This window comes from Odocoileus virginianus, chromosome 17, assembly GCF_023699985.2.
Source record: "Odocoileus virginianus isolate 20LAN1187 ecotype Illinois chromosome 17, Ovbor_1.2, whole genome shotgun sequence".
Classification (NCBI taxonomy): Eukaryota; Metazoa; Chordata; class Mammalia; order Artiodactyla; family Cervidae; genus Odocoileus; species Odocoileus virginianus.
In genome coordinates this window covers 19,085,254-19,107,347 of record NC_069690.1, presented here as the reverse complement: position 1 = coordinate 19,107,347, position 22,094 = coordinate 19,085,254, and the positions used below count along the sequence as shown (strand labels likewise).

At 48.4% G+C, this 22,094-nt stretch overlaps 1 protein-coding gene across 4 annotated transcripts; it reads right to left on the bottom strand.

The window, feature by feature from the left end:
- Positions 1–13,450: 13,450 nt before the first annotated feature.
- Positions 13,451–17,599, bottom strand: ERAL1 (Era like 12S mitochondrial rRNA chaperone 1). 4 transcript variants are annotated; one of them, XM_020884740.2, is made up of 11 exons: positions 17,291–17,599; positions 16,129–16,256; positions 15,933–16,010; positions 15,469–15,515; positions 15,244–15,305; positions 14,960–15,072; positions 14,626–14,874; positions 14,350–14,499; positions 14,161–14,241; positions 14,006–14,056; positions 13,451–13,909 (listed from the first exon to the last, which is right to left on the bottom strand). In XM_020884740.2, the coding sequence occupies exons 1-11, from the start codon at positions 17,571–17,573 to the stop codon at positions 13,745–13,747; spliced, it is 1,407 nt and encodes a 468-aa protein (XP_020740399.2). In that variant the 5' UTR covers positions 17,574–17,599; the 3' UTR covers positions 13,451–13,744. The 4 variants fall into 4 exon arrangements, with proteins under 4 accessions (XP_020740399.2, XP_020740400.2, XP_020740402.1 ...); XM_020884741.2 differs by having other exon boundaries at positions 14,006–14,053; XM_020884743.2 differs by having other exon boundaries at positions 17,449–17,539.
- Positions 17,600–22,094: the final 4,495 nt, after the last annotated feature.

Sequence of the window (22,094 nt, the reverse complement as noted above, 5' to 3'; positions counted from 1 at the left end):
CGCCCTGTACCGTGCTTTTTGTGAGGAGAGAGACTGGAACCCACCCACACACCCCTTCAGCCTAAAGGCTGCACTTTGCCTGTTCTTCCGCACCCTCGACACTGGGGGGCAGCAGCACCCTGGCCTTGCCCTCTTGGCTTCCTGGAGCAGGGCAGCCATTGCCCAGGCGCTGAAGCCAGATCTGAGCCCTGGGAGACCTGGCTCCGCTGCAGACACAAGGCGGAAGGCGCTGCCGGGTTCACTGCCCCTCTCGCCCATTCTGAGCCCCACTCGGTGCAACCAAAAAAAAAAAAGTGTATTGCAATACCATTTCTCTAAAATTGATCTATAAATTCAATATAATCCCAATCAAAATCCCAAGAAATTTTTAATCGACAGTAATTCTGAAGTTATAGGGAAATGCCAAAGGAATAAGAATAATCAAGACAAGCTTGAAAAAGAGTGAGGTGAGAGGATTCAAACTTAGACGTCAAGACATAAAAAAAAGTGAAAGTGTTAGTTGCTCAGTGGTGTCCAACTGTGTGTGACCCCACAGACTGTAGACGCCAGACTCCTCTTTCTATGGAATTATCCGTGGCAACTGGAGTGGGCTAAGACTGTGTGATCCTGGCACGTAGTCCAGTGATTACATTGAATAGAACAGAAAATCCAGCAATAGACCCACACTTATGACTAAAATGACAATGCAGAGCTGTGGGAAAAGGACAGTCATTTTGATAAAAGATACTGGAAATCTGGGGAAGAAATTATTCTTGACCTTGAACCTCACCTTGTACACAAAATCAGTTCCAGATGGATTGTAGATCTAAATGTGAAAAGTAAAATGGTAAAACATATAGAAAATAACAGAATATCGTCATGACCTTAGGATAATCAAAAATTTTTAAAACAATGCAGAAATCAATAAATATAAAAGAAGGAGCTCCCCAGTGGGAACTGGCACTTTTCATTGCAGTGGGCTGGGTTCAATGCCTAGTCAGGATACTAAGATCCTACAAGTTGTAGGGTGCAGCCAAATATAAAAACAATCAAGAATATCTTTATTAAAAGACACACTAAAAAAAATGAAAGACATACTAATCTCCAAGGAATTATGCACAGCAAAAAAAAAAAACCCCAGAATATTATGTACTACATGTGAAAGTAAAAGTGTTAGTCATTAAGTTGTGTCCAACTCTTTGTGACCCCATAGACTGTAACCTGCCAAGTTCCTCTGTCCAGAGAATTATCCAGGCAAGAATACTGGCGTGGGCAGCCATTCCCTTCTCCAGGGATTCTTCCTGACCTGTGGATCAAACCTTGCAGGCAGATTCTTTACTGTCTGAACCACCAGGGAAGTCCATATGTACTGCATGTGTGATTCCAACTATTAATATAAAGCCTTTATTTTTAATTGTGGTAAAATACACATAACAAAATTTATCATCTTAACCAATTTTAAGCCTTTATTTCAGTGGTATTAAGTATATTTATATTATTATGTAACCAAAACTGCCATCCATCTTCCAGAACATTTTGCATTTTGTAAAACTGAACCTCTGTCCCTGTTCAACATTAACTCCCCATCCCTCTCTGTCCCCCGCCCCTGGCAAACATCAGCCTACTTTCTGTCTCTATGAATTTGACTACATACCTCACAGAAGTGAGATCTTGCAATAGTTGCCCTTTTGTGACTGGCTTCTTTTACTTAGCATAATATTCTCAAGGCTGAACAACATCCCATTGTATGTATACACCACATTTTGCTTATGCATTCATCTGTCGATAAGCACTTGGATTGTTTCCATGTTTTAGCTATTGTTTGGGGTTTTGTTTTTTTTCCCTGACCAGGGATTGGACCCATGGACTCTGCAGTAAAAGCGCTGAGTCTTAACCACCAGATTGCCAAGGAATTCTCTATTTGTAATTTTTTGAGGCAGTGTACTCTTTTCCACGGCAGTTGCTCCTTTTTACATACCCATCACCTACCAATAAAGTACAAGTGTTCAAATTTCTACCCATTCTCACCAACATTTGTTCTTTTTTTTTTTTTTGTAGTGGCCATCCTAATGTGTGTAAGGTATATATAGCATTTTTGAAATGACAAAATTTCAGAAATGGATTAGTGGCTGCCAGTGGTAGGGACAGGGGTTGGTATGATTATAAACATTAGGGATCCTTGTACTAGAACTGTTCAGTAACTTTTATCGTAGTGGCTACATGTACACACAAGTGATAAAATTGTGCAGAACTTAATAGACACATGTAAGTGAGCACAAGCAAAACAGGAAATCTGAATAAAATGGGTAAACTATATCAAGGTCAACATCCTGTGATACTTGGCTGTGGTTATGATATTATTCTGCAATTTTGCAAGACATGACCAGTGGAGAAACTGGGTAAAGTGTGAAAGGGATCTCTCTATTATTTCTTACAACTGCATATGAATCTACAATTATCTTATAAAAATTTCAATTTATAAACACACATGCGCACACACATACGCACACACAGGGACCCATTGAGAGTATGAGAAGGCAAACCTCAGAATAAGGGGGAAAGATATTTATAACACATATACCTAGGGGGAAAACTAGCACCCAGAATATATTTTGCATACAAAGAAGAAAAAAGACAACCCCTCAGAAAAAAGAGAAATGATGGGCTCAAGCACTACACAGAATGGCCGATAGACGCATGAAAACACGTGTGGCAAAGATAGAGGCAACAATCAATTCTATTCTACACTTCCTCTTACAGTGTGACTTTGACAGTCCTTCCAGCCAGAGGTGGAGCCTATGCTCCCTTCCCTGGAAACTGAGTGGCCTTTTATGACTATTTAGGTCAACAGAATAAGGCAGAAGTGATCCTATGGGACTTCCAAGACTAGCTCATAAAAGACAATGTATCTTCCACTTTATTTGATGGAATATTCTATCTTTAAGCCTTCAGCCACTCTGTAAGCAGTCTGTTGTGAGGAAGCTCCAGCAGGTAAACCTCATGGATACGCCCTGAGCTACACGAAGAGAGAGGGCTATTCCATCAGCCCCCAGCTCCAGTCCCCACCTGACCTAATCTGCCAGAGAAACCCCAAGCTAGTTCTTCCCAGCAGACCTCCTGAATTCCTGACCTCGGAAACTATGCAAGGTAGCAAAAGGATTGTTGGTTTTTGTTCATTTGTTTTTCTTCTTTTAAGAGCTTTTATCTTTTATTTATGTATTTATTTAGGCTGCAAGGCATATAGAATCTTAGTTTCCTGACCAGGGATCCAACCCATGCCCCCCTGCAATGGAAGCGTGCCGTGTGCTAAGTTGCGTCCAACCCTCTGCAACCCCATGGACTGGAGCCCTCCAGGCTCCTCTGTCCATGGGATGTTCCAGGCAAGAATACTAGAGTGGGTTGCCATGCTCTCCTCCAAGGGATCTTCTGGTAGAAGCATGGAGTCTTTTTATTTTATTTTTTTTAGTTCTACCACTTTATTGCTACCAACCCATCTCCCTCCACCCTCGTGCACACATGCTCAGTCATGTAATCCCATGGACTTCAGCCTGCCAGACTCCTCTGTCCATGGACTTTTCCAGGCAAGAATACTGGAGTGGGTTGTCATTTCCTTCTCCAAGAAGCATGGAGTCTTAACCATGGGCCCACCAGAGAAGTCCAGACCATATTAATTATTTAAGCTTCAAAATTTGGGGATAATTTGTTACACAGTGATGAATAATGGGACAAGCACGCATAACTTCATTAGTCATCAAAGTGCAAATTTCAGATACCACTTCACATCCACCAGAATGGCTAAAATAGAAAAGAGCAACAATACCAAGCGTAGGGCAGGATATGGAGCAACTGGAAACTTCACACACAGCCTGAAGAAGTGTACGTCAATACAACCACTGTGAAAACCTGTTTGACAGAAGACAGTACCTCGGTGCATGTGCGTGAGCTCAGTTGTGTCCAATTCCAACCCCGTGGACTGCAGCCCTCCAGGCTCCTATGTCCCTGGGATTCTCCAGGCGAGAACACCAGAGCAGGTTGCCATGTGCTTTCTCCAGGGGACGTTCCTGACCCAGGGATCCAAGTCTCCTGCATCTCCTGCATTGGTAGGCAGATTCTTTACCAGTGAGCCTCCATACCTACACTTGCCTGGAAAATTCCATGGGCAGAGGAGTCTGGCAAGCTACAGTCCATGGGATCACAAAGTCTAACATGACTGAGCATGCGTGTGCGCGCACACACACACACACACACACATACCCCTGAACATAAGCAGCTCTTTGACCCAATCATTCCACCCCCAGCAGATATATGCACACATATATGTACAAGAATACTGGGAGTTCCCTAGTGGCTTAGTGATTAGGATTCATCCCACCATACAACATCCAAAAAAGCAGGCAGAGCTAATCTCTGTCATTAGAAGTCAGGATAGAAGTCACCTTTGGAGAGAAAGAGGGGAGTATCAGAGAGAGGATACAGGAGGCCCCTGGCAATGCACCATTTCTTGACCGGGATGCTTGTTGTGTGGATGTGTTCGCTTTGTGATGATTCACTTATGAGTTGTGCATTTTTTAAAATATATATTGTACTTCAATAATAGTTCAAGAATGAATTGTCTCAGTGGGTACATACATGTGTCCAAACTTATCAAATTGTGCTTTTTTTTTTTTGCTGCCCAGCACAGCATGTGGGGTCTTAGCTCCCCAATGAGGGATCAAACCTGTGTCCCTGCAGTAGAAGTCTTAACTGCTAGACCACCAGGAGTCTTACTTGCTAGACCACCAGGAAAGTCCCACAGTGTGCATTTTTAATCAGCACAGTTTATGGTCAGTTACACCTCAATAAAGTGTTTTTAGAAATTAAAAAAAAAAAATACATTGCCTCCAAGGTTTTTTGACTGGTCTAGAAGAATGGAACTGTTATTTACGGAAATGGGAGAAATAGTTGAAGGAGCAGAATTGAAGTGGGATCAGGACCTGATTTTGAACATGTTTTGTTTTTTTTTTCTTTTCCATTTATTTTTATTAGTTGGAGGCTAATTACTTTACATCAGATTTTGAACATGTTAAGTGTGAGGTGCCTATTAGAGAAATTCGCCAATTAGGAGATTAACTTTACAAATTAGTGTCAGGAAGAGGCTTGACTTGGACACAGGACTTAGGGAGTCACTTGGTGTGTAGACAGTATTTAAAGCTGTGAGACAAGATGAGCTCAACAAAGGAATGAGTGTAGGTTTAAAGAGAAGAGGTTCAAAATTGAGCCCGAGGCCACCTATGTGTTGTACATATGTGCTGAGTCATGTCAGACTCATTGTGACCCCACGAATTGTAGCCCCACCAGGCTCCTCTGTTCTTGGGATTCTCTAGGTGAGAATACTGGAGTGGGTTGCCATTTCCTATTCCACGGGATCTTCTTGACCCAGGAATCGAACCAGAATCTCCTGTGACTCTCCCATCTCCTGCACTGGCAGACAGATTCTTTACTATTGAGGCACCTGGGAAGTCCTGGGGCCATCTGTAATGGGGATGTTATAACGACCGAATGAGCTCACGTTCGCATCAAGTACGGCACTTCGCGAGCACTTAGCGTGTAGGAGCTGGTATCCTTTGCTTGGTAACTGGCTTATAAAGCCCTCTTGCAGGCATTTCTTTCTTTCTTCAGATTTTAATTTTGCTTTCCAACTGATTACTAAAATGATATGTGTGTCTTTCTCATGTAATCTGAGTCAACCCTATGAAAAGAGCTACTGCCCTCCGTTTTATGAAATCGCCAAGGGGCATGGATGTGGAGAAACTTGCCTGAGGTCACACAGGGTCTGAGCTAGAACCAGAACTGGAAGCCAGACTCCCAGACTCTGAGGCTCCTGTTCTCTTTTCACTTCTTCCTGTTGACTTTCAGGAAAGGGAGGCCTGGGTGAACTGCACTGGCCCCTAACCAGGAGAAGGGCCTGTTTAGCCTTCGTGTCAGAGGTCGTGGCTAGCCAGAGGAGATGACCAGAGGGCCCTGGGAAAAGGCAGGGGTCTTACTGAAAGAGGCTTGAAGGATGCTGGAGGCACAAAAGGGGCAATGATGGCGGGGAGGGGGAAGGGTGAGTCATCACGCCTGCTGGAGTGAGGAGAACCAGGCCTGGTGCCCAGAGCCTGGAACCAGACTCAGTTGGGTTGAGGGCCCAGCACAGAGGGGGTTAAGCTCTGGAACCTTTGCCAGGGTGGAGATGGGGGCTGCCATGGGGAGCCTCCTCTGGCCTGATAATCCAGGCTGCCTATCTCTTTCACAGCAGCTGTGAAGCAGAGAGGTTGTCCTAGTAAGGAGGGAGGGAGGCAGGGGCCAGGCTGATGGCGGGAAGGATTTGAAGACGGAGCAACACCCAGGACGGTGCCAGGAGACAGAAGTGGGCGTGGCCTGAGTCTGGACATGGGGCCTCCCACTGACCAAGGAAACTGGGAGCTAATGAACAGAGGCAGGGAGGCATGGGCTAGGAAGTTTCTATTTCTGCCTCAATGTGAGCCTGGGCAGGTGTGAGCTCCCATGCGTACCTGGCAGGTATGTGAGTGAGCACGCAGGCCTCAGCTAAACACGCCCCCCGGGGAGGACGAGCAGGAGCAGGAAAAGCCATGCAAAGCCTGAAGGGAAGGAGCCTGGCGGCCGTTTCACTGATCTCCTGTTACAGATGAGCCGGGCTCTCGGTTAGAAATTTCCACCTTTACTGTCTCATTTCCTCTGTACTATAGTCATGAAAAAGATGGCGTTTTAAGCCCGTTTTACTAAGGAAGGCAAGTGTCCATGAGTTGGGCAGGGCGGAGCCTGGGCTCCGATGGATACAATGCCAGACTTTTCCCTCTGGCTCTGCGTCAGTCCTGGGCTGGTGGTCAGGAAGAAAAGTTAAGACTTCTGAGGCACGACCCCTGAAACGTACAGGCTGAGGCTCTCGTTCAAGCGGCAGATGGCCTGAACTGTGAGTCCAGGGCAGTGAGCTCCATGTGAGGGCCCACTTCAGGAACCACAGGAGGTCCGAGAAAGGAGAGGAATGTTGGTGGGTTGGAGGTGACCAAGAGCAGGTGTGGAAGAAGCTAAATGAGGGGTGGCATGGGTGGGAGGATCTGAGGAAGCAGAAGCCGGGAGGGAATCCCAGCTTCGTTGGGAGCTTCCCACACACTTTCACTGAGTCTTCCCGAGGTCGGCCCCAGTTTAGGGACGAGGAGGCTGAGGCTCATCTGGAGAGACAAAGCAAGCCATGTGCTCAGTAGGTAAGCGGCAAAGCTCAGGTCTGATTCCATTGCGTCTGAGAGTCTGAAAGGCCCCACAGATGCACACACAAAATCAACCTCATTCATAGCAGCTTTCGGCCTGGAGCCAGGGATCTAGAGTTTGGAGAGCAGGTTGTTGTCCTGCCTCTTTTCCTGACTACCGTGTGACCCAGGACTCTGAGTTTGCTCCTGGAGCTTCAGTTTCTCTTTTATAATATTGGCAGGCAGTCATCTTTTGGAGGCTGATGGACAGTGGCAAAGCCCCCAGGGAATCCATTGCTAGGACCCGCCACACCTGAGTTCGTGGCTCAGCTTGTGGGGCCAACAGGCTTAGAGCGTGTAAGGGAATGTGTTCAGAACGTTAGCATACACTGCCCATTGTCTGCGGGGCATCTCTTCAGTGTAAGGGTTTTTCTGAGCACTTCCCAGGATAAGGCCCATGAAGGGTGCTGGGGCCACAGAGAAGAATCAGACAAGGTGCCCACTTGCAGAGTCATTATGGGACAAATAAATGATGAATCAGATGAATTCTCACAGTCTGATGAGGAAGACAGAGCAGGTCCAAGACTGGACACAGGGGCACTCATCAGGGAGGGTTAGGAGAAGCTTCACAGGCCAGCCAAGATGAAACCAAACCGGAATAAAAGGCAATCACCGGCAGTAATCTCCAGCAAAGTCCCAGATTGCAAGCCCAATGCGGAAAGTAAGGATTTGCTCAGTTTCCTAGCTTTTCTTGTCACATCTGTGAAACTCCTAGAACCACACCAGGCTCTTGCTTTGAGCCTCCTGTTTCTAAAGCAATACAGGTAGCCAGAATTTCCCGGAACTTCTCAAAGTCCTTGGTTCTAAGATGAACTTTGATGCTAACTCTCTGTGCTGTGAAACATTGAATGACATATTTTGGCCTTCTTGTATCTTTGTACAAAACTGCCAGTTTTATGAAACTTAGTAAAACAACCGAGAGGAAATTAAGAGTAATTTTCCTAGCTGAGTCCATTTTTTTTTAAATGTGTATAACTGTGTGTTGTGTGTCTATGCAGGCATCATACCTGTGTGCCATGTACATCTGTGTGTGAGACTGTGTGTATGTCTGTGTCTGTGGGTACTGGCTCCTGCCTGCCTGTTTCTCACAGGATTCTGGGTCCCCTGATGCTGTGAAGTGGAGGGTACCCTGAAGCTTTGGGTGATACCCGCCCCTCCTCTGGGCCTGAGTTTCCTCTTCTGTAGAAAAGAGGGACTTGAACCCATGATTTTGAAGCACTCTTTCAGATCTGACCATCCTTAATTTCATCACTCAGCACACGGTTTCAGAACTTCATCCAAAGAAAGCCAAAATATGAGTCAAAGGTTAAAAGCTGCAGTGGCGGGAATTGGAACCAGACTTTGAAAGGTCCCAGACCAGCCCACCTCAGGTCTCAGGAGAGCCCTGAAGCTCGCAGTCTGAAGCAAAAGCAGTTAACATACAAGCCTTGGCCCAAGGACCAGAAATGAATTCCCCAACCCTATGCTGGTTGCCAGGGGTTTCTGTGACCTGCAGAAAGGGAGAAGGACCCCGCTCTAACTCCCCTCAAGGCTGTATGGAGGCAGAGGGATGGAAAAGCAGCCATCCAAGAGACAGCCCTCAGAACAAAGTGTCCTCAGCTTCTACTGGGGCCCCTGCAAGCTCCTGATAAGAAGAAGGGCCCCCACCCCTGATAGCCCCGAGTCTGCTAATCAAACTACCCCACCCAGGCTCAGACTCTCCGCCAGCCCACACCCTGATGGCAGCACCCTCCACCCCAGCTCGGGGCCGCAGTCACAAGGTCTCTGGCTGGTGGAGATATCTCTCTCCACTACCTCCAGGATCCCTGAGTTCTGTCCATGCTCACCCTTGGACTTGGCCCCCAGGGTCTAAATAGAAACCTAGGCAGTGAGTGGCCTGAATTTGGCCCTAGTGCCTGAAGCCTTGACTCTGGGAAGGGAGCCTGGACTATCTGTAGGGTCACAGGACCAGGAAGTGAGGGTCCAGAAAGGCAGGAGTAGACAAGGGAAATTCCTCACTGGGTAAAGCACCTGGGTCTGTGAAGACTTCTCACCCACACTTCTCACTTAATTCTTGCAACTTGGTAAGATGTATATGACTGCCAAAGTTCAGAAATGTGGCACTTAGCCTGCAGTCCCACAGCAAGCGAGTGAAACGGGGAAGGAGGGAAGAAAGTTGACAGGGGCTCATGGGTGCTGGGCTGCGATCTGGATGTTTGACGTGTTCAGTTCAGTCGCTCAGTCATGTCCGACTCTTTGAGACTCCATGGACCGCAACACACCAGACTTCCCCTGTCCATTACCAACCCCCTGAGCTTACTCAAACTCATGTCCATCGAGTCATGATGCCATCCAACTATCTCATCCTCTGTCATCCCCTTCTCCTCCTGCCTTCAATCTTTCCCAGCATCAGGGTCTTTTCCAATGAGTCAGTTCTTCACATCAGGTGGCCAAAGTATTGGAGTTTCAGCTTCAGTATTAGTCCTTCCAATGAATATTCAGGACTTATTTCCTTTAGGATGGACTGGTTGGATTTCCTTGCAGTCCAAGAGACTTGTCTCAATAATCTTTTCCAACACCACAGTTTAAAAGCATCAATTCTTCTGTGCTCAGCTTTCTTTATGGTCCAACTCTCACATCCATACATGAGTACTGGAAAAACCACGACTTGACTGGACGGACTTTTGTTGGGAAAATAATGTCTCTGCTTTTTAATATGCTGTCTAGGTTGGTCACAGCTTTTCTTCCAAGGAGCAAGCGTCTTTTAATTTCACAGCTGCAGTCACCAACTGCAGTGATCTGGGAACCCCCAAAAATAAATTCTGTCACTGTTTCCATTGTTTCCATTTGCCATGGAGTGATGGGACCAGATGCCATGATCTTAGTTTTCTGAATGTTGAGTTTTAAGCCAACTTTTTCACTCTCCTCTTTCACTTTCATCAAGAGGCTCTTTAGTTCTTCTTCACTTTCTTCCATAAAGATGGTGTCATCTGCATGTCTGAGGTTATTGATATTTCTCCCGGCAATCTTGATTCCAGCTTGTGCTTTACCCAGTCTGGCATTTTGCATGATGTACTCTGCATATAAGTTAAATAAGCAGAGTGACAATATACAGCCTTGATGTACTCCTTTCCCGATTTGGAACCAGTCTGTTGTTCCATGTACAGTTTGACACGAGCGCTCACTTAATCCTTGTAACCGCCACGTGAGGTCAGCATGGAAAGCGCCCACCTTACATATGGGGAAACTGAAGAGAGGAGCACTGGATCCAGAGTCACTGAGCTGGAACAGTGGAATCGGGGCTGTCACCTGAGGCCTGTTAGCTCTAAACCTGGACGTCCTCAATGGCCTCCAGCTGCTTTCGAGAGTATTTGATGAGTTTTCAGATGTTCAACAACAGGACTCACCTGTGGTCTTCAGTGAGCCCATGGGGGCAGGGCATGAGGTGGAAATTAACTTGTTTAAAGGCTTTCCTGGTGGTTCTGCAGTAAAGAATCCGGCTGCAATGCAGGAGACTGGGGTTTGATCCCTGAAATGGGAAGATCTCCTGGAGAAGGAAATGGCAACCCACTCCAGTATTCTTGCCTGGAGAATTCCATGGACAGAGGAGCCTGGAGGGCTACAGTCCATGGGGTCAAAAAGAGTTGGACATGACTTAGCAACTAAACAACAGCAAAGCCCCTGTGGGCCGGGACTAGAACTGTGCTGAGTGCTTGACCAGCAGTTCATCACTTAGCTTTCACAACTCTGCAAACTGGGGACTGCTATCATTCCCTTTTACAAAACGGAATGGGGATTGTCCAAGAAAATGACTTGTCTGAGAGAGTCACAGCTTTGTCTGTCTGCCTCCTCAGGTCAAAATCTCTCCCCTCCCCCACATGACATCAGTCATTCGACATGAAGGTTTGTTTAGTCACTGCTCTGTGGTAGAGGGGCTTCCTTGGCGGCTCAGACAGTAGAGAACCCACTTGCAATGCGGGAGACCCGGGTTCAATCCCTGGGTTGGGAAGATCCATGGAGAAGGATATGGCAACCCACTCCAGTAATCTTGCCTGGAGAATCCAAGGGACAGAGAGCCTGGCGCGCTACAGACTGCCCATGGGGTCCTCCGTCCATGGGGTTGAAAAGAGTCAGACACAACTGAGTGACTAACACTTTCACTTTCATTGTGGTAGAGAGACAGTGAATAAAGCGGGCCCTTGTGAAAATTTGCTTAATGTGAATAACCACACAAATAGGTCAGCCTGCAACAGGGGAATTTAGCCAGGGAAAACTTCCCTGCAGAGATGACACTTCAAGATCTAAAGAGAGAACAGGAGTGAATGAGACAAGAAATGAGGGAAGATTGTGTCAAACAGGGAAGAGCATGTGCCAAGGTTCTGTGACAGGGGGTAAAATATCTCCAAGAAACCAAAAGCAGGTTGAGTTTCTCCCTCTCATTCCCCATCTTGGCCTCATCTGCCCCCTGCAGAGGGGTGTAACTGCCTCCCAGCACACACACCAGATGGTCTAGGAGGGAGGAAGGAGGGGAAGCAGAGGGGCCCACGTGTTCCCCAGCATGGGAGTCCAAGTCACAGAGGCCCTGCTTGGAGAAGCTGCTTCCCCAAGAGTCTCAGCTTCCCCAGAGGCAGAGAACCAGTATGGCCAGGCTGTCACCCTAGGGGCCCTGAGCTTTGAAAAACAGGCCCCTACCCATTCCTAGGCTGGCTCCCACATGAGCTAGGGTTTCAGTTGCCCTCACATCTAGCAGAGGACCCCTCCACTTACAGGACCTTGCCACGGCAGAGGTTGGCAAGGGTTCTGGCCTCAGGCTCAGCAGAAACCTAGAAGGTTTCTAGAAGGGGCCTGGGGACTGGAATTTAGGTGAGAGCTTGCCCCAAGATCCAGCTGTCAGGACCCTCCCTGCCTTACAGAGATTCAAACTAACACTCATGCTTAGTCACTTCAGTCGTGTTCACCTCTTTGTGATCCCATTGACTGTAGCCTGCCAGGCTCCTCTGTCCTTGAAATTCTCCAGGCAAGAATATAGGAGTGGGTTGCCATTCCCTTCTCCAGGGGATCTTCCCAACCCAGGGATCGAACCCTTGTCTCTTAAGTCTTCTGCATTGGCAGGAGTAATCTTTACATTCCTAACACCAGAACTCACCACCATTACTTTCCCAGGGCTCTGATCAGTAATTAAGCCCTGAAGGATGGCTGGGGTGAGGTTGTTTTTTTTTCTCCTCCCAGCAGATGGGTGACCAGTTTCATGGGGATGAGAGTGGAGGGTGGCTCCTAGGCTTAACAAGTTCCATAAAAGAATATGTGACAAAGGGCCTAATAGGTTGAAGGGCCACTGATCCTCAGTCCAAAGAGACTAGAAAGGAAAGGGTTAAGAGATAGAGCCTTCCAGAGCCCGGGAAAAGTACCCCACCCAAGGGGAGGGGCCAGCCGGTGCATTAAAAAGAGAGCAACTTGTGTGGAGAGGCAGGGAAGGGCCTCCCTACTTCTAAAGGCCTCCTTGGTCTACAGTTTCAGCTCCAGGTAAGTGTTCCTCCTCTGGCTTTGTCTGCTTGTGGGTCTGATCAGAGGGAATCTTCAGCTTCATTGTGATCTCTGGCTTGTTTCACACCAGCGCTGGGTCCCTAAGGAGTTCTCAACAGACCCTAGCTCTGAAGGGCTGTTTGGATCAGTCCCCTTCAGGGTGTCCTTGACCAGAGTCGAGATGTCTCCCAGGGAGTGGGGAGCTCTGTGTCCAGCCTGGCCCTGTCCTGCTCTGCCCCCAGTGCCTGGCTCTGTCTGCCCTGTGTTCTCTGAGCCAGCTCCCTGCGCCTCCCGCAGGGCCCTGACTGGGATATCATCATATACTGTAAGTTTGCGATGAGACACTACAGTATAGATGATGTACTAGTCCGGGTGCTCCCAGCTCTGGAGCCAGCGGAGGAGGCCAGGGGTTGCTGTAAGCCCACCACACTCACTGCTCAGCCTATCACAGCCTGCCGACCGCCAGGGCACTTGGGGATGGCGAGGAAACCGTTACCATTACTGAGTTTAGTAATGGTAACGGTTCTCTTGCTGCACCCAGAAAACGTGCCAAGAAGATTGCTCGGATCCCTGGAGCAGACTACCAAAGGGAGGGAGGCTCCAGCTCAGACCACGGGGTGGGGGTGAGGCAATGGGTGAGTTTTCTCTTTCCCGTTCTAGAGAAATAAAGATGAGAATCAGAATGTTTGTCTTTGAACTTTATTCGCATTTCAGACTGGAGATGGGGTGGGGTGGGAGGGATCAAGGACCTGAGGAGCAGATGGGCGGCACTCTCTCACTCAGGACACATGGGTCCTTACACAGCTGTGCGGTGGACGAACTGAGCGGAGAGGGGAAAGTTCTCCTCTTTGCCGACAACTGGCAACACAGGGACTCTGGGCCCAAAACCAGTGGGATGCAGTGCTCTGCACCAAAGGGCCAGCTTCTAAGACCCAAGTAGCTATAGCCCCAGGCAGAGGAACCACCTGGGAACCCAGCTAAGGCAGGTTCCTTCCTCCAGCAGAAGGCATGACTCGGCAGATGTGGTGCAGACTTGGCCAGGCCAGCCAGGAGTCGGTCAGCCTGTCGGCGTCCATGCCTGGCCCCAGGCCCTGCAGGCAGTTCTGGTTAGTGGCTCCCGCCAGCAGCTTGGGCGGGGACGCCTTGGAAAAGACAGCGGAGGGTGGTCACTTGAGGAGTTTCACAGACAGCCGGAGCTGAACTTCACAGAGGAAAATGTTCATGAGGTCACGGCCCACCTCCTGTGCGATCTGAGCGATCAGGTACCCCTTTGGACCAATCAGGATCTTCTGAGGGTGGGGTAAAAGAGAGGGCCATGAGCTGGCTATCAGGCAGTCTGGAAGAACCCCTGCCTAACAGTCCTGGTCCCTCCTCCAAGCCCAGCCCTGCTCACCATGTGAGATTCTTTGGGCACCAGAAGCTTCTGCTCGATCACCAGCTCCCCGCTTGGCCCTTCATCCCAGACTTCTGTTTTCTGCACAGGGAGACATCGTGACTGGTCAGCAGGTTCCCTAGCCCTGCTCTTGAGGACCTAGCTGTCCTGCTCCAGGTGGAGCCCCTGGACCCCTCACTGTGCCCACACCTGTTGTATGTTGTAGGGCACCTCCTTGGGCAGGTACTCCAGGAGCTTCTCTCTGATCATGTTGGCACAGATCTCCTCAGGTGTCTGGCTGGTGAGCACCTCACTGTGGAACTCCCAGGGCCCTGGCTGGGCCTGTGCCAGGAGGTATTGCTATGGGCAGAGAGGGAAGAGGTCAGCATATCAGTCCCAAGTGGGACTTCCCTCTCACTCTTACTTTCAGGAGGAACTCTGAGGCTTGTCTTCACCTGGTGGACACCAAGAGCCAGGCTAACTGACCTTCAGTGTTTTTACATCCTCCTGGCTTAGGGCTGACAACATGAAGATCTCCTGGAAGTGGGGCCAGCCCATCCGCTGAGGGTCTCTCACAGGCTGCACGTCTGGGCCCTGAGCTGCTGGGCTAGGGCGATGGGGGCCCGGCTGTGAGTGCAAGGCCTGCCTCATTTTGAGCTTCTTGCCATTGACTACACCTTCAGTGAGGGCGGCTGTGAGCTCTAGGAGAACAGACTTCTGCTTCAGGCAATCAACCTGGGGGTGGGTGATGGGCAGAAGACTGTAGTCAGTGAGATGGGGGCTTTGAAGCAGACCCCTTCCTCAGGTAGGTGGGGCTCACCTTGTTCATGACAAGGATGCTGGGGACTTGGGAAAACTGGGTCAAGCACCGGAGCAGCTGGGGACTGAGCTGGTTCCGAGTCCACTTGTCTGAGACATCCACAAGTACCACAACTGGAAGTTGGCAGTGTATGGAGGAGGATAAGGTTATGATCACCCTTTCCCCCACCCCCCAAAAAAAACTTCCAGGGTATGGGATCTGGCCAACCCCCAACCCCCCAAGCTACCAAGAAGACAGGCCATGATCATGTAAACTGGGTCTCAGATTCCTAGCCTGAACCTAACCCAGGTCAGCCGATTCCATGCTCTTCCAAGGATCTTCCAACAAAGAGAGCTCCAGATGGTGTCTAAGGGACAGAGACACGTAGGTCAGGAAGGGTCTGGTGAGTGATGCATTCCTGAGGAGGGGTGGGGTGTGACAAGGGGGTTTCCCAGCCCCTAGGATGGAATCTCCCCACTCTCTCTTCAACACCTTTCCCCCCAATGACTCCCTGTTCCCCCAGCTGTTACCTTTTCTGTTTAGCAGGGCTGATGAGGCCAGGTGTGTCAAGTAGAATCTAAAATCAGGAAAGAGATGCCCAGGTCCCCAACCCCAGGAAGAAAGATTATGACCGGGGAGTAAAAAGCCACCCACCCTTGATGTCAGGAGCCTGCCCCCACTTCTTGGCTGAGCTGACTTTATATTTTTATCCTCCAGCTGTTTTACTACTGTCAATACACAGGATCTAGGAGGAGGAGGACAACTGTAAATATATGGAATATTAGGAAGCAGTAAAGAGGCAATGAGACCTCTGTGACTAGATACCAGAGGGGTAAGGCAAGAGAGAGAACTGCTCCAGGTCTAAACGAAGAAGCGCCCCCTTCCCTAAGAAAAGTGAATCTAAAAATCATTTTTGAAGGGTCCAATCGTTAAGGAAGACTGTTTTGGCTTCACCCTCTGTCCTGTTTGCTGGACATCCATTTCAAGTACCCACCACCTGGGTCTCTTTCTCTGTGATGACCCCCAGAGCTTGACTGCGAGTGGTGTGCACTTTCCTAGAGACAGGGAACACCTGCCAGGAAGAAAGAAATCCCAAGTGAGGTCCTGGATCCCTGTGGAACAATCCACAAAGGCACAATAAGACGTGAGAAATGAAAAGGGGAGGGGGAAGGGTCAAGGATGCAGCATACTTTTCGGCCGAGCAGCTGGTTGGAGAGTGTAGACTTCCCCGCATTTGGGGCACCCAGGAGGACCACTCGTAGGACTCGGGGGTTCTCAGGCATGTCGGGGCGATGGACCAAGAGGAGATCTTGCTCATCTGCATGAGGGGACAGGAGGGGATTGAGAGGCAGTGCAATCTGGATCCCCCATCAGGTACACAGCCCTACCTGTCCACAAAAAGAGTATGGATAAGAGATTAGTGCGCCAGGTTGAAGTCGAGACCTGGCTTTGAGATTTTGTTTGCCTATTAGTTTGTTTATATGCCTTTATCAAATTTTCTCCTTTTGTCATATGTAAAACAGAAATGATATCAATGGTACTTAATTAATGTATAACCTTCTTTTGACAACTGACAGTTGTGTAAAACATCTCAGCACAACGCCTGGCACTCAATAACCTTGTGGAATCATATTGTGTAGTTGTGCCCAGTAAATGTATGCACATGTGTGAAAGTATCACCATACCAGATAAAGCCAGAAACTCCCTCAGCTGTCTCACCCTACTAAGGGTACGATGAAAGCTCTGCAAGCTTTCTTAGTCTTTCGGTATTCGCTCCTATGACTGCATCGCAATGACCAGTTTTTGTGTTCAGCCTCTAGTCTATGCTACTTTAAGAATAGAGAGTGCTATTTAACACTCAAACAACATGAGTTTGAACTGGGCTAGTCCACTTACACACAGGATTCCGCCCCCCCTCCATTATATGGAGGGCCAATAATACATTATACAAGGACTTTCGATTGCGCGGGTTCAGCATCTTTAATATCTCTGTCCCCAGTTGCTCAAGGACCAACTGTAACTCCGTGTCTTGATAAGTAGATGGGACACTTTGGGGTCGAGTTTGCACCCTACGTTGGGAGAGAGAGCCACAACTCTGCCATGCCTGTGGCCCTTCAATTTCCTGCTCTTTGTGGGCGTCGCTGGTTCCTTCTAGCTCGAAAACTCTTAGAACCTAGTATCTCTTTCCTGTGAGATCCTTCACTGCTCGCCTCTATCTCTCGGGTCCTCAAGATCGTTTTCTACAATACAGAGCCAAAGATGATAGCCCCAGAGGCTGAGGGGTCTTCCTAACACGGGACTTGCTGTGCTAAAGCCGTGACAGTCGCGGACAGATCTATCTGCGTTCTTTACCTCTGTGCACCGACACAGCGGGGACGCGAAAAGGCAACGAGTTGTCTGGCTGAGAGAGTCCGAGAAAGCAATCCAGGGCTGAGTTCTGGCCATTAGGGCGTGAAGCCGAAGCCAGGCGGGGACCAGAGAAGGCCGGGCCCGCTACACAGGAAACGCACCTCCGCTGACAGCCCAAGAGAGAGGGGAGCCGGATCATCCATTCCCTTGCGACATCAGGACCTGGCTGCCAAAGTCTCGACACGGTTCTGAGGAGCACAGCCCCGCGCCAGCTGTAGGCAGCCATGGCAGACGCAAGGCACTCCGGGAACTGCTGGGAACGCACCTACGATTGGACAGAGCGGCGGAGAGGCGAGCGAGCGGGAGAGAGCTAGATCGGCCCAAACAGAGCGGAGGAGTATGGGACGTTGGAGGTGGGCTGGGGTTGGATCCTCTCTGGAGATGGCCCGAGACTAAGAAAACGGGGGAAAGTGTATTCAGAGTTTGTGTGAGCATCACAATCGTTTTGGACTCCGATACTCACCGTGTTTTATTCTTCTCCTGCCAAAGTTTTGTAAAAGGCCTTTCTAGCCCTGCCTCATGAAAGACTACATTTCCCACGAGGCCGAGCGGCAAAATCTTTCTCTTAGCGTCCGACTTCTGTCAGCAGAAGAACCTCGAGCAGCGTAGGAGGGATGATCCGGGGGCGTGGGACCTTGTACCGCTCCCGCTGAGGTCCTCTTTAGTCCTGTCCAGCCAGAGGCTTTCAGGACCCCCGCCTAGTGGCCCTCTGGTTTGGCCTAGTGTCAATCCTCCGGCAGTCTGTGCCTTAGCTTTATGGGAGCCTCCTGTGAGGAGTGCTCCTTGGGTCTGTGGTCCCGATGAGCAGCGAACCTGTATTTCCCTCCTATAAACCTCGGCTACTACCTCCTCTCTGAGGCCATTCCTTTCTGGAGAAAAACCGGAGGGTCCGCAAAGGGAGAAGAAGCTGCTTAGTCACCTAGGATCTCCGGGATTGTCTTAGCTTCCTGAGGATCCAGATATACTTTGTCTGATTTGTGGCCCTAAGCCCACTCTTCATCCTTTGATGCCTCAGTCAGACTTTTGGAATTGAGAGAGAAATGTCGCGAGGATTGGAGGTGCTGAGGATACAGCAAGGAGCAAAACGGACAAAAATCTCCAGCACGGGACTTGTATCCTGGGGGCTTTGTGTGTGTGTGTGAGAGAGAAAGAGATATAGAGAGATACCCGACCTGTGACCTGACAGAGCCAGTTTCAGTGGGATGGTTTGCGTGAAAGGCTAAACCGAGTGGATTTAAGAGAGAGTGAGGGGAGAGGAATTGAAGGTAGACAGACCTTCCCAGGTGGTGCTAGTAGTAAAGAACTTGCCTGCCAATGCAGAAGATACGGAAGACTTGGGTTCAATCCCTGGATCAGGAAGATCCCCAGCAGAGGGCATGGTGACCTACCCCATGATTCTTGCCTAGAGAATCCCATGAACAGAGGAGCCTGGCAGGCTACAGTCCATGGAGTCGCAAAGAGTCAGACACAACTGAAGTGATTTAGCACAGGGGAAGCTTCCCAGAGGAGCAGAGCAAGAGAGAGTGGTAACAGAAGAGAGGGAAAGAGGAGTGAAGTTAAGAGAGGATTTACTTTTTAAGATGGGAGGTTTTTGTTTGCTTATGGTAGCGACCTAGTAAAGAGGAAGAGATTGATGATATAGGACAGAGAGTGGAGAATTGTTGGAGGATGGTAAGAACCAACTGGCCAGACTGCTGTTGTGGGAATGAAGGCTGAGTATTCGATAAGCTCTAAGTGACACAGGCTGACAGAGCCTCGGGCAGCCAAATGCACTGATGATTTGCAAATGGTGTCAGGCTCTAGCTATCAGGCTGCCTTTTCTGTTTGTAGAAGAAATGGACTTTTTGGAACATGATATTCTGGATGTTCTTTGGGCATATGGGTGTCCAAAAAACAAGATGCTACTAAATACGAGACAGCCAACAATCAGAAAAATAGAAATAGTCTTTCATGAACAGTTAGGTGAAATACCATTTCAACTGCAATTAAAATGAAGGGGAATTTCAGGTTAAACAGTAGTTGAAGAACTTAGCTATGTAAATGTAAAATCACCCAAGGAACACATACTAAGTACCACAGTGATGGCAACAGATAACACTGGAAGAATCTCAGGAATAACATAAAAAGTTAGGGGAAATGAGTTTAAAAAAAACACCTTTCCTGACCCTCCAAGTCCTTTTCTAATAGGTGACATTTTATCCTTCTCACTAAAATAGTGCAGTGAAGATGGTGGAGAGAAGCAGATGGATTCCAGAGATCTAAGGAGATAGAATTTGAGGGAGATGGAGCTTAAAACCTTCTAAGGGATTCCAGTTACAGCCAGATAAGTCCAAATCCTTGCATGCATCTAGCTCTGCTTACTTCTACTCCCAAGGCATCAGGCAAGCTAACTTTCTTTCCATCTGTTGATACTACCAAGCTCATTTCTGCCTCAGGGCCTTTATACCTACTGATCCTGCCTCCTATGTTTTAGATTTGGCTTCTGCTCCCCATTCAGGTCTCAGCTAAAATGTCACTTTCTCAGACAGGCTTTTCTTCACACTTTACCACTCCTGCAATGATTCTGTTGCAGTGTCTGGAATGCTATAAGAGACTGCTCAGGGCTCTTCAGGGTCTTACCTATCTCCTGATGGCCCCAATCTAACCAAATAACTTCCTTGCTTCATTGCCTTCACGATAAAGTGTAAACCAGTTAATGTGGCTCCAGCTTACTTTGCCAGTCTCATCTCTTTTCCTCTTCTTTTTGAGCATAACTGAATTTTTTTTAGTCCCCCAATTGCATGGTATTCTCTCTCACTTCCAGGTCTTTCCATAGGCTGTTCCTTCCATGACAGTTTACATTTTCTTATAGGATCCTTTATCCTCCTATGACAAAGCAGTTAACAATACACTGATTGAGCACACAGATAATTGAGCCAGACAGCCTGGCTCTGGTTCTCAGCCCCATTATTTACTGTGTGGCCCAGGGCAAGTAACTTCTCTTTACTGCAGTTTCCTCATCTATAAAACAGGCATAATGATTACTGTTATGTTATAAAAGAGGGTTGTTAAAATTAAGAGTACTTATATGTGTAAAGTGGGCTTTTCTGGTGCCTCAGACGGCAAAGAATCTGCCTGCTGGATTGGTGGTCCCTTGGTGGTGTCAACACAGTTGCAGCAGTATCAGATATTATCATACATCTCCTTATATCCAGTGTTAGTGGGAAAGGGGCAACGGACTTTCCCAGAAGGAACTGTGCATATTTTACTCTGACTGGGTTACCTGCCCATCCATGAAACAACCACTCTAACTTAAGGAATGTTATGAGCTGAATGACTTGGGATCTAGCTTATGTGCTCATCCACATGGTCTGAAAATGGAGTAGGGGTGATTCTTTGAATGATTATCATGAGATATAGTGAGTGAATGCTTGGCAGACAAAAAACAAATCACAGTTCTGCCCTGAACAAGAAATTTAAATAGGGAAATGGTTCCAGAGATCCTTACAGTTCAAATATAAGAAGATATGCCATCTCCATATAGATTGCAGCAGGCCTTCCCTGGGACTGCATGTGGTGGGGGAGTTAAGAGGGCACAGTTCCCAGAAGTTTCAGTGTCAGCTATGGCTTTCTTTTTAGTCATCCATTCATCAGGACATAGTGTCGATATTAATTCTTCTTCCTTTTTGGCTCTGCAATTCCCCTCTGGTGCCAAATGTGCTCTCATTCCAAAGGATAATACTTTTGCAAGTAATAACTCTTGGTCTCCATCCCTCCAGACTCTGAATTGTAGAGAGGAGACCGGGCTAGAGGAGGAAGGAAGAGTCATGGTGATAAGGAGAGTTTAGTCCTGTATCTCCTCTTCCCTCTGACTGCAGTGCATTGGCTGCAGCTTTCAAGTTTGTATTGTTGAGGGGAATTCCCTGGATGCCCAGTGGTTAGGACTCCCCACTTTCACTGCCCAGGATCCGGGTGCCATCCCTGATTGGGGAAGTAAGATCCCACAAGCCATGAGATATGGCAAAAAAAAAAAAAAAAAAAAAGTTTGCATTGTTGAATTCCTGGGACTGAATTGAGCCTAGTCTCTTGTTGGGTTATGCTAAAGCAAGGGTCTAGGTGGTGGTCAAGGGGCTGATAGCTGATTTTCCTTGGGCTAAACGCCTAGTTTTTACCAATTTGCAAGAGTCAGGCTCCACAATAAGAGTTGGAAAGTAGGGAACTATTAACCTGATAAGCCCCTTGATGGCACATATGAGATGCCCGGAGCGTTTTCATCCCATAAACTGTATGTGCTTGATAAACAGACAGAATTTAGCCGTGTCCCTGTGCATTCGAGGTGTAGTCAGCTCCCTGACAAAGTCCCCAGGGCTTCTGAGCACTTGAGTATTCAGGGATGTCAAAGTTACCTCTTACACAGTTACCCCTCAATGCATTTTAGATGTGATCGTATTCTTGAAAGAAACCTAAACTTATTATCAGCGGTCATCTCAGAGCCTTTAATCCTTTAAGTGCAAGCAGGATCCAGAATCCTGGAAGTACGATTAAGTCTGCGGCCCCTATGGGCACCGCGTTTAGTAACCCACTCTACCTTCCAGAAGCCTGAGACCCTGGGGCAGCCACCAGAGCCTCTACGCTTACTAAGTCCTCGAAGCCAGCGGCCATATCCACCTGAGACCCAGGGGTCCAGGGCATCAGGCACTGAGGCAGACGCCCCCGGTGCGGGCTGCGCAGGCGCGGACGGCCCGAGAGGGCCCCGGCGCTCCAGGCT

Coding starts and splice junctions, on each gene's coding strand:
- ERAL1 (XM_020884740.2), bottom strand. CDS start 17,573: ATGGCTGCCTACAGCTGGCGCGGGGCTGTGCTCCTCAGAACCGTGTCG. Junction 16,011..16,128: donor ACCAGCTGCTCGGCCGAAAA/GTATGCTGCATC, acceptor TCTTCCTGGCAG/GTGTTCCCTGTCTCTAGGAA. Junction 14,500..14,625: donor AGGATGTAAAAACACTGAAG/GTCAGTTAGCCT, acceptor CTCTGCCCATAG/CAATACCTCCTGGCACAGGC.